This window comes from Musca autumnalis, unplaced genomic scaffold (genome assembly GCF_047663935.1).
Source record: "Musca autumnalis isolate F117 unplaced genomic scaffold, ASM4766393v1 scaffold_3, whole genome shotgun sequence".
Taxonomy (NCBI): Eukaryota; Metazoa; Arthropoda; class Insecta; order Diptera; family Muscidae; genus Musca; species Musca autumnalis.
Genome location: NW_027411866.1, coordinates 151,192,317 through 151,205,292, shown reverse-complemented (window position 1 = coordinate 151,205,292; position 12,976 = coordinate 151,192,317). Strand labels below are relative to the sequence as shown.

General features: G+C 34.6%; 1 protein-coding gene across 1 annotated transcript; it reads left to right on the top strand.

Annotated features, from left to right (window-relative positions):
* The first annotated feature begins 10,888 nt into the window (after positions 1-10,888).
* On the top strand, positions 10,889-12,097 carry RpL37a (ribosomal protein L37a). Its single transcript, XM_073971860.1, has 3 exons — positions 10,889-10,989; positions 11,329-11,464; positions 11,764-12,097. The coding sequence occupies exons 1-3, from the start codon at positions 10,987-10,989 to the stop codon at positions 11,904-11,906; spliced, it is 282 nt and encodes a 93-aa protein (XP_073827961.1). The 5' UTR covers positions 10,889-10,986; the 3' UTR covers positions 11,907-12,097.
* Positions 12,098-12,976: the final 879 nt, after the last annotated feature.

Here is a 12,976-nt window from a genome sequence, read left to right as displayed (position 1 = left end):
ATGTCAACCAGTTAAAAATAGGTCTATATAATAAGAGATTTGTACATGTTCATAAAATGTTTTAAACTCGCCTAAACTCGCCTAATGTTTGTTTATTTGACATTTCGAGTACAATCAGTGTTACAAATAAGAATACAAAGAGTTTAGAAAATACTATTTCCTTTTCTGCTTAAATATTATATTTAGTTAATAACATAATGAGCAATGATTATTCATACTGTAATTTTTATGTAAGGAAAAAAAAAATAAAACCTTAAATTTAGTTGACTAGAAGGGGTGGATATAAATCCATTTATGAAACAAGTTCATTAATATGGACATAACACGAAGAAATACATCGATTATCAAAGTTAGTTCTGTATATTTCGATTTTGTCTTTGACGAGATGGAATCCAGACAGTGCATGGAGCCGTTGTGTTGAATAATGCCATGGGAGATTGAAAATTAATTTCAGTAACTTGTTTTGAATCACTTGTAATTTCTTTATGTGATTATTTGCCGCTGGTGAGAAAAAAGGCGCGCAATAGAAAATTATTGGCAAAAATATTGATTTCAAAATAAGTTTTTTGTTTTCAATATTCAGGTCCGATTTTCGATTTATTAATGGGTACATAATTCGTATGATTTTATTTATTTTATTGACGATATAAGATATATGATCAGCAAAGATTAGTTTTCTGTCAAGAATGACTCCCAAATATTTCACATTGACTTTCCATTCTATGTTGTAACCGAGGAAAAGAAGTGGAGATTGTGGCAAAAAGCATGGTTTTCGTTTGCGGGAAAAATAAATGGCTTGGGTTTTTTCTGGATTTACCATGATTTTCCATTTTTTAAAATAGTCATTTAATGTATTTAGTCCTTGTTGGAGATGACGAGATATGATATTTGAATAAAGCCCAGCACTTAATAATGAAGTGTCATCAGCAAATACAGAAACAGTGCAGTTTTCTATATGGGGTATATCGGCAGTAAATATATTATATAAAATTGGGGATATACAGGAACCTTGCGGGCAACCATTTGGTATATGCACAATTCTAGATTTAGTTTTTCCAATGTGTACGCAAAATCGTCGACGATCAAGGTAACTGCTTACAATTTTAATGAGTTGAAGAAGAAACCCAAATTTCTTCATCTTATATATAAGGCCGTTATGCCAAACTCCGTCAAACGCCGCTTTTATATCTAACAGTACCATGCCTGTAGACAATGACTCATTGAAATTGTTTTTAACCATGTTTCTGATTTTTACAAGTGGTTGGCAAGTGTTATGCTGCCTTCGAAAACCGAATTGTTGATGTGGTAAAATATCATTTCTTTCGATAAACTCATTCAGCATTTCCTGTATAATTTTTTCGTATATCTTACTGACGGATGATAGCAAACTTATTGGTCTGTATGATTTCGGATCGTCACAAGATTTGTTTACTTTTCGGATTGGTATAACTTTAGAAAGTTTCCATTCTCGAGGAAAATAGCAGTGTTTTAGACAGGCATTGAGAATTTTTGTCAGATATTTGATTGCATTCCTAGGAAGCATTTTTAAGCATTTATTGCTAATTTCGTCAACTCCTGGTGCTTTCTTGTTCTTTAGTTTTTTAATTAATTTTTTTACTTTATCTATTGTTGTGAACTTTAATCTTGATGGTTCAGGTATCGAAATATTTATATCATGTACACCGTTCATTACCCCTCTGATAGTATTACTATCACTAAGCGATGTAGATACTGTATGATTTTTAAGAAAAGTTTCTGCAAAAACTTCACACTTTTCTTCCGGAGTAAAAAATACTTCATTTTCCATTCTAAGGGCTGGAATAACGTTGATCTTTTTCTTCAGCACCTGAGATATTTTCCAAAAAGGCGAAGATGCTTTATCCAAATTAGATAGCATTTGGTTCCAATTTTTATTACGAAAATCAGTTAACTCTGCATTTATTCTTCTGTTTAGAACGTTCATTTGATGCCTATCAATTGGGTCTCTAAAGCGTTTCCAATTTCGTTTATAGATATTTCGAAATAGAATCATTTCTTTTACGTTTCTGGGAATTTCATTACTCTTACTTTTAAAGTAACATTTGGGGACACTTAATTCAACAGCTTCTTTGATGCTGTTGGTTAGATTGGTTACCAGATGGTCAATATGATCAGTATCAATGTTAGACGTATCGACATCATGATTTAAAGACGGATTTCTATTAATATGTGATTTGAATCGATTCCAATTGGCTTTACTGAAATCATAAAATAAATTTTCAGATTGATCAACATTTCTATTGACTTCGATTAAAATTGGTAGATGATCTGATCCCAAATTATTGACGGCCTTAACAGTTTGTATATATGTTGGCACATCGGTCAACAATAAATCAAGAGTAGAAGGCTGTCGCCTTGCGTCTGCCGGTATGTAAGTGCTAGTTGGTGGGAACATTATGTCGTAGGAACTAGTTTGATATTTATCGTAGAGCAAATTTCCCCAACAGTTATTCCTTTGGCAACCCCAATGATTATGCCTGCAGTTAAAATCTCCGCCGAGAATATAGCTTTTACTATTAGTTAGTTTATGAATATCATACAAGAAGTTTTGTTTTCTTTGTGCATTACGAGCACCACCTGGAAAATAGCATGCATATATATTGATTTCAGAATTATTAATATAAATCTGAACACCAACATTTTCAATTTCAGATGTATTTTTCGGTTTCAAAAATTTATGACGTATGCCTTTTCTTATAATAACTGCGACTCCACCCCCTCTTCTCTCAGGCCGATCATTTCGATAACATATGAAGTTTTGATTTTTGATGGAAATATTTGAATTAAGCCATGTTTCACATAAAAGGCATATATCAACTGCATTTGAGTTTAGAAAATTAAAGAACTCATCTTTTTTATTTCGAATTCCTCTGGAATTCCAAGATATTATTTTGATTGATTGACTCATTTTAAAAATTTGAAGGCAATACTGGTGACAACATCAAATTGTTCTTGCTTTGTCTTGCAATTTCTTAATTTGGAAATTAGTTCAGATGTTAAGTTTTGCAACTCCTCAATTGAAAATAGGTCTTCTCCAGTTTGTCCTGATTTTGACCAATCATTTACTTTAGGCAATGTTTGATTCAACCTGTTTGGAAATTGGTTTTCATAATTCTGATGATTCTGATAATTAGCTTGAGTTCTAATTACTCTTTTCGGCTTGAATCGTTCTCTTATTTCAATATATTTCAATCGACTGGGACACTCATTAGATATAGATTTATGATCGCCACCACAATTGGCGCATTTCAAAAGGGTTTCCTTACATTCCGAGGTATTATGATTTCCAGCGCAGTTTGCGCAGAACGTTTTAACTCTACACCTACTCGATCCGTGGCCATACATTTGGCAATTATGGCATTGTGTAAGTTTGGACTTATTGGGTTTTTGATATTCCCATTTAATTCTCGAACGTTCAATATCGGAATGATTTTCTCTAAGTTCACGCAGAGTTATAGATTTCCTTTCGAAATAGACGACATAAATAATATGTTCTTCATTATTTATGCGTCTAATGACGATTTTAACATCTATACATTTCAACCCTTTAGCAATAAGCATATTTTTAACTATTTTAGGGTCCTTTTTCTCAAAATTCAAAAGGATTGCCTTGTATGGTCTATCGAATTTCGTTCCATATGAGAAATACTGAAATTCAAATTGAGATGCTGCTTTCTCGCAGACTAATTTGTAATCTTCCTCCTTGGTACAATACAATTTATGTCCAATAGAAATTTTTTTGACCGAATATTCGGTTATATTTAACATTCTGCACATTTCATGCAACTGTTCGATTTTGCATTTGAGCAATGTTATTGGTGGTACTCTCACCTTCTTAATCGTCTCATTATCGATAATTATTTCTTCTCCAGCGTTAACGTCATCATTGTCGTCATCGATTGTTTGCAATGGATGATAATAGTTTTGGTTCTCTGTTCGCAGAGAGTTTGGTTTGTTTTTTTTGCTCATGTTGGAGCCATGAGTAACGGCTCCTTCACCGTGAGAGCGCTTAATGTTGTAGTTGTTTAAGAATTAACAAAAGATAACTGTGTGATGATGTTTGCAAAGAAACGTCACTTGTTAATGCGAAAGAAAAACACACGTCTGTAGTCGAGTAACAAGTGAACAAGACTGAAAAAAATGTTTTAATGAATGTTGTTCCATAGTCCGTGTTTAGACACACAAATTTCTCGGGAAAGTAAATTCAGTTTTTTAGGCAATAGGGGGTAGGAAAGAGTATTGAGGAGCTCTTTCCTCTCCGCTCTCTCCCAAAAAACTCAATTTACTTTCCCGAGAAATTTGTGTGTCTAAACACAGACTTAAAGCGTCGCGTTACAACAACCATATGAAAACTTCATGAACAAACTTGGCATCACTTACACATTTTTCATGTAGTTGTTGTTTTTAACGCGTGACGCGACACACAACGGACCATATGTATTTGGCCCATAAGTGGCTGTCCACACTAGCATGAATTTCATTAAAGAAATTTTTGAAATTATACGTTTTTAGATCGATTTCCAGTTACCATATTTTAGTTAGATTATAATTAAGTTGCCAGCCTCTCAACACTTTTGATATAGACGAGTGATGTCAACCAGTTAAAAATAGGTCCATATGATAAAAGATTTGTACATGTATAAAATTTGTTAATGAATGTTGTTCCATAAAACGTCACGTTAACAACCATATGAAAACTTCATGAACAAACTTGGCATCACTTACACATTTTTCATGTAGTTGTTGTTATTAACGCGTGACGCGACGGACCGTATTGGGCCAAATAGATACGGTCCGTTGTGCGGCGCGTTGCGCGTTGAAAGCAACAACCACATGAAAAATGGCTAAGTGATGCCAAATTTGTTCTTGAAGTTTTCATGTGGTTGTTGTAACGCAACGCTCAACGCGCCGTATGTGCAGCGGCCTTATGTGCCGCGACCTTAAGTGGCTGTCCACACTAGCATGAATTTCATTAAAAAAATTTTTGAAATTATACGTTTCTAGATCGATTTCCATAGTAGAGTAAAATAATGATATTAGCTTTGTTCCCGTACTTTTTAGTAGCAAATTTTGTAAAAGACAGAACAATTTTTTCTTTTTTTTCGTAAGGCCAAAAATAGAAAAAACTTCAAAAAGCTGGAATAAATGTCAAAGTCGTCGTACCAGCCAATAAGACGCCAGCAACCATGTTACTACTTTTTACTCGCCCAAATTTGTCGTGTAAAAAGTTTTTAAAGGGAGCATCATTCGGTGTCATCTTTGTTTCAAGAGAAGTGAACAGTTTACAACTTAAAATGTGTAAAAGTGGTAAAAATTGTAAAAACTTTTTAATTCTTGAACAAAGCCATTTGTAGAGAGGAATTCGATCCAAGAACGCATATTTTCATGAAATTTTTTTAACGAAATTCTCGCTAGTGTGGACCGGGAAAAAAAGGCCCCGGCACATACGGCACGTTGCGTGTCGCGTTACAACAACCACATGAAAACTTCAAGAACAAACTTGGCATTACTTACACTTTTTTCATGTGGTTGTTGTTTTTAATGCGTGACGCAACGAACCGTATGTGCCGTAAAGCTGTAAACGCATACAGCGTTTGAGTAAATTTTTGTGTCATTTCTGGTACATGAATCATGGTAGAACAATATAAGGTAACAGCAATACCCAGCTGACTGAACTGGGCTGTAACGTTAAGGCCGCGGCACATATGTTCCGTTGAGCGTCGCATTACAACAACCATATGAAAACTTCAAGAACCAACTTGGCATCACTTACACTTTTTTCATGTGGTTGTTGTTTTTAACGAGTGACTCGACGCACAACGGATCGCATGTGACGCAGCCTTTAGTGTCAAATTCATTACATTTAATACATTTATTTGTATTTTCGATGTACATTAGGGATATATATTTTTTGAGGAAACAAATATATCATTCCGAAAAAAACTATTTCCCATAAAGACTTCTTCATATCAATATCATTTAACCTCCTCCAAGTCTGAACAACGAGCCGCGCACTATAACACCACTTGTAGAGGCGGTAAAACATTTAATATATGTGATATTTTGTTAAATTTGAAAAAATAAAGCCCTAAAGGCCTGCGTACATAAGCCGCTCGGCTTTCTTACTTAATTCATTTCTGGTAAAGCAATAAAGAAATGTCAGAACCACATTTCAATTAGGTCGAACTTGGTCTTTGGTCTTTTACCAGAAATGAATTAAGCAATAAAGCCGAGCGGCTTATGTACGCAGGCCTTAATGGCCTGGCCTACATAAGCTGCCTCGCCTGCTTACCTTGCTTGCTTCTGGTAAAAGAATAAAAAAAGAAAAGGGCAACCAATGCTTGGTTTACATTTACGAAATCCACTCGATTTCAACTGTCAAATCCATAGGTTAAACGTCAAATGAAATCAAATCAAAATGCAAACATTTTGCTGGGATTGGTTTACATTTACGAAATCCACTTAATTTCAACTGTCAATTCCATTGTTTAAACGTCAAATGAAATCCAATGGATTTCAGATGAGATTTCATTTGACGTTTGAGCAATGGAATTGACTATCTATTTCCTATTTTTGTATTGTATTATTTTTTGTATAACAAAGTTGCAAAGTGGAAAAATATGCCGCTTTTTCACGTCCAGTTTCATGTAAAAGACTAAAGGCCAAGTACTACTAAGTCCCGGTCCACACTAGCGTGAATTTCATTAAAAAATTTCATGAAATTAGGTGTTCTTAAATCGAATTCCCCACTACAGCAATTTTATGATTTTACTCTACTATGGACGTTGATCTAGAGACGCATAATTTCATATCAAAATTTCAGTGAAATTACTGTAGTGTGGCCCGGGACTAATTCAAATGAATTAGGCAGTATTTGAATTAGGTAGTACTTGTCCTTTAATCCAGGCCTGCTCAAGGTGCGCACCTGAGCTGTCGGTGTGTGTCAATTTTCTCACACACACAATTTAAAAAGAGAGCTTTTGTTTTTGTTTTGAATATTTTCAAAATTAAAAATCAGTCTCTATTGAACATTCAATGAGGAAGGTTCTGTTTTCGAATTTGTCTATGAATTTATATGCGTACACTGAAAAAATGAATGAAGATACTGAATACGAATTTTTATTTGCCTAAAATTTTTACGGCAAATTAGAGTGTTTGGTTTGTCAACGCACTTTGGTTTGTCACGAACTTGATTTGCAACAAATTATAACATCAACAGTCACATTTGGTCAAAATAAAATAATTATTCTACTCTATATTTTGAAATATAAAATAACAAGTTAAAAAGTATCAGTCGGCTTTGCCGACAGAGATATACCCTCAGCCTGTGCAAATTGAAACACTTTTTTCCCAAAAACCTATGTATTTAGGGGGTTTCAAAATTTTGGTCGTATGAACCGACAAAAATGTTGATTAGGATTAAACTTCAAAAAATTTGCGGAAAAGGTACTTAAAGGAATGGACTGACATAGACCATGGGGGTGCAATAGGGGGTTTTTACACCCTTCAAGAAGTATGGACTTGCCCCTGAAACAACTTTTATCATCGTAATTGAGGCAGTGAATGTAAGTTGCTTCAACAAAAATCAAAAATTCAATAGCAGGTCTTAAAGTGAACTTATCCAAAATTTTGTGTGGAAGTACGGGATGGAGTGGACAAATATAGTCCATATTCGAGCCTGATCTATATCTGGTAGATATTATGAGAATGTGTAAAGTATGGACCAAATCGGTCACTCCCATCAAGAGTTATGCGCACAATTTTTTAATATTTTTGAACTTTTGTGGGGTAGGTACCTGAAGGAGTGGACCGATATGGCTTATCTACGAACTTAAAGTAAGTTTGGAAACAATATTACGAAGGCCAAATTTTGGCCGGAATCGGCATTTCCGTTCGAGAATTATCTTGCGCTTCCACCAATAAACATGGTGTCATAGGGTTTGTTTTTCAACTTTCAGGCTATTTTTTCAGGAAGTATGGACTTGCCCCTGATGAAACTTGTACCTTCGTATAGGGAACAGTGAATACAAGATGTTACAACAAAAACCAAGGCGATTCGAGAGCAGCTCCTAAACTGAACTTTTCCGAAATTTTGTGTGGGAGGTACTCGAAGGAGTTTACCGATTGAGTCCATATTGGAACCTCATCTAAGTCTGGTAGAAATTTCATAATGTGCAAAGGATGGACCAAATCGGTTACTCCCTTCAAGAGTTATCGTACGCACAATTTTTCCGAACATTTTCGAAGTTTTGTGGGGGAGGTACCGGAAGGAGTGAACCGATATAATCCATCTTTGAACTTGTACTAAGTTTGGACAAAATATTACGAAATCCAAATTTTGGACCGAATCGGCAGATCCGTTCGAAAGTTATCTTGCGCTCCAACCACTACACACGGTGTCATAGGGTTTTTTGTAACTTTCAGGCTATTTTCTCAGGAAGTATGGACTTGCCCCTAATAAAACTTACAGCGTCGTATAGAGGACAGCGAATACAACTTGCGTAAACAAAAATCAAAGCGATTCGAGACCAGGTCCTAAACTGAACTTTTCCGAAATTTTGTGTGGGAGGTACCCGAAGGAGTGGACCGATTGAGTCCATATTGGAACCTCATCTAAGTTTGGTAGAAATTACACGATGTGCAAAGTATGGACCAAATCGGTTATTCCCTACAAGAGTTATCGCGCGCACAAGTTTTGCGACAATTTTTGAACATTTGTGGGGGAGGTACCTGAAGGAGTGGACCTATATGGCCCATCTTCGAACTTAAATCGAATCTGGACAAAATATTTCGATACCCAAAATTTGAACCGAATCGATTGATCCGTTCGAGAGTTATCGTGCGCACCAGCCAGCCAGACAGACAGACAGACGGACAGACAGACAGACAGACGGACGGACATTGCTAGATCTACTCAAAATTGTCTGAAACGGATATCGTACAAACATACTTGGGATCTAAAACCATTATTTCGATGAGGCACATTTTTCGTCGTATCAAAGTGTAAATACCCTCTTTAGCCTAAAGGCCTGCGTACATAAGCTGCTCTGCCTGATTGCCTTGCTTTGCTGCTTCAATAAAAAATAAAAGAACAAAGAAGGCCGACCCAATTTCCAACTGATGGCAACCCAGTTCAAAATTTCGTCTTTATTCTATTATTTTTATTACGTCAGAAATGAAGCAGGAAAGCAAGGCAATCAGGCAGAGCGGCTTATGTACGCAGGCCTTAAAGGCTGAGGGTATAAAAAAAACTGTTACGATATTTCTCACAGTATACAGAGAGACAAAGGAAAATTGAAATTTGTGTATTTCAAAACCAACACAATTACAAAATGTGTTTGTATGTGTCTGAGCAGGCCTGCTTTAATCTTTTACAGGAAACTGCCCTGCAAACCATTTCTATCGCCTAAGAATAATACGCGATTTTCCTGGGCGAATAATTTTTCGCAGGCGATATCGCGTAAAAATCTTCTGCGTAACACCAACCTAAAGTAAGTGTTTCTGGAATGCGAATCGCGACCAAGATTCGCTGACGAATCATTTGGAAGATCTTAAGAAGAAGAAAATATAAACAAAAAATTAAAGAAAATTTATTTTTCATTTTTCTTTGTTTTTTGTTTCTTTCATTTTTTGTCTTTGATTTTTATACTTTTTGTTTTATTTTCTGATTTGTTACAATTGTTTATCATTCCTTATGACATAGTGGTTTATACTGCTTCTCGGGCCTTTCTTAATTCCACTTGGCAAAACCCAGACATGTACTATGTTTGTCAATACTCATAATATAATACGTGCCATTTATACCAAAGTTATGCAGAATGTGTATATGAGAATTATAAGCAGCCAAATCAAAAATTTTAGTAACAATCCCGTGATCGAGGTTCGGAAGAATAATATATTATTCGCCTGCTCTAACAATAGCGGAACATAACACAATTTCGCGGAAAGATCGCCGGGAAGCATAACAGGTAATTTGTCGAAGCGATTGATTATAAACAATAATTTTTGAGAATCGTCTACGAATGGCAAATTACTCGCATGGGTGAATTTTATATAAAAATTCGCTAAAAGATCGCCGGAAAGAAGCGTTGAAGAAAAATCTAGTCGAAAAATCGTCCAACAATCTTCCAATGGTTTGCAGGGTGAGCGTGAAAAAGTGGCATATTTCATTCTGTTCACACCTTTAGTCGATGCAAGGCGAATTTATTCTTGTCTAATGAAAAAAATAAAAATTACATCTTTTTCATTTCAAATTTTGATAAAACAAAAATCGACCAGCCGTACTATAAAACGTTTCTTCTTCTCTTTGAAATTTCATTGGTGTCTATACACAAATGTAATTTCTTTGATATATACAGTCCGGCACAAGTATTTTATATGAGATAAGAAACTACGAAGGATCTAGAATAAAAAACATCGCATTTTATTTGGGAGTCGTTCACCACTTTTGTCTCAGTTTCACTGATATTTTAACATTAAAGTGAAAGAAAATGTAATTGAAATGTATTTGTTCGCGAAAAGATGTGATGTTATTTATATCAAAAAATTAATTCGCAGAATAACCGTACAAAATCTATAACTAATTTTAACAAAAATCGCTCAATTGACAACACTTATATTTTTGCTAAAAAAATATAACAAATTTGTTATTCATATTACAAACTACCATGGATATTTCATATAACATAATACACTTAAAATATGAAAAAGACAATAAAACATTAGCAACATTTTAGCTTATCTTGATTTTTTAATTAATTTTTATTAACAAAATCAAACATTTTCAAATAGCTATTTTGGCGTTGCCAATTTGTTTTCTTTATTCACGTTATTCTGCCATGAAGTTGGTTGCAGTTAAATTTTGACAGCCATAAACGTCATGTGAAGTTGGCCGTATTTCGGCCCTTTCTTTGTGTCGCTCTTTCTTCTGCGGTCTTTCGATCCAAGATGGTAGGAATTATTTATAATTGTGTGAAAATTTTTTAAATCTTGAAAATTCTAAGCCATCACCAATGAAAATTGTTAAAAAATGTATGAAATATGTGAAGAATGAAATAAAATGCAAAATTTGTGGAAAATTATGTGATAAAAGCCACTATATGTGTGTGTAAATAATGTCCAAAGCTGAACAGTGAGTTGGTTGGTGGAAAGAAATAATATTCGTGTATTTTTGTGTTAACATTAATTAGTGATGGTTTCGAACTCTAGCAAGATTTAAAAAGTGATCAATTTAAACAATGTACGCAATTGGAAAAATGTATTAATTTCGTTTTTTCTTAAACATTTCAGACGAAAGGTACATCCAGCTTTGGTAAACGCCATAATAAGACGCACACTTTGTGCCGTCGTTGCGGTCGCTCCTCATACCATATCCAAAAGTCCACTTGCGCTCAATGCGGTTATCCTGCTGCTAAGTTGCGTTCCTGTAAGTATTATTGAAATGCAAAACTGCATTAGCATTACGCAGGAAAACAAAATTCCAAATATTGTAAAAAACAAGAACATTTGTAATTTTACTTTCTTTGCGTGCCTGTGTTTTGAAGATCTTAGTTTTTTGCCATAGCTTTTGGTCCCAAGCACACAGGCAGATTAAAACAAACATGTAACATAAATAATGAATGGATTATATATTGTATCCAATTATTTGTTGCCGGTTTGGATATAGCCAACAATACCCTGTTTTTCGAAAGAAATAGTTACTAATTTTCTAATTTTATTTTTCAGACAATTGGTCCATCAAGGCCAAGAGGAGGAAGACCACCGGTACCGGCCGCATGCGTCACTTGAAGGTCGTCCGTAGACGTTTCCGCAACGGTTTCCGTGAAGGTACCCAAGCCAAGCCCAAGAAGACCGCCCAAGCTAAATAGATACCATGTATCTAAATAGTAGCTGGTCATCGTAGGTGTTGTGGATTGACGTTTCATAAAACAAGTCACCTTCGTCTTTTTTTAATAATGTTTTTGTATATTTCCGGGTTGTTTACTGGATAAAACAACTATAAAGATAATGTGAATATGTTTGAGAAAAGAATAAAAAAACATCTGTTGTGACAAAAATATGGTGATTGGAGTTTTGAAATTTGATCAACAATATGTGGAGTGAATAGTTTGAAAATCAAAACAAAGTCTAGTAACTAAGAATCAAATTTGTGGCAAATGATTGTAGTGGACATAATTTACAAAATACTTATTCAAGAAACAAATACTGAAGAGCTTTACTAAAGTCAGATCAGCGGTATGCAAATTTTAGCAGCTACAGTGCTGCTCAAAACATTTGCAACTCAGATGCCTATTTCACATTTAGACTATTTTTAAGGACATTTTATGTTTTGAAATATATTTATTTTTACAATTTGATTCTTTATTGACCCAACTTTCAAGATTTTAAAATGATTTTTCAGTTCTTAACACTTATGTTACAGAAATGTGAAAAATGTCGGAGGATCACGTGTTTTAGCCTGCTCAAAACATATGCAACTCCGTGGTTCGTATATTCATTATCCAATTTTTGTTGAGTTTTTTGTATTGTTTGGCATAAGATGGTTTTTAATCAGAAGAAGGGTGCAAAAAGCTTTCATGAGAAATACATTCTATGCCGCCTATGTTTAATTTTGACAGACAAGTATCCCGAAAAGAAGACATTTCTAATTTTTTAAAAAAAACAAAAGTTATGGTCCGAAATTTGTATCAAAGATATGAAAAATGTTTATTTCTGAAAATTGTGGATTCAACGCAGTCCAGAAATAAATATAAAAACATCACAATATTTAAAATTGAGCTGTATACCGCGTAACAAGTACTAAAATTGCGATAAGATGGGAAGGAGATGAATGTACAACTAGATCTACTGCAGGGGATAATCAAATAATGATGCGAATTATTTAGCAGATCCCCCAGAGGACATCAACAGATGTTAAATAAAGAGTTTACATCGATAA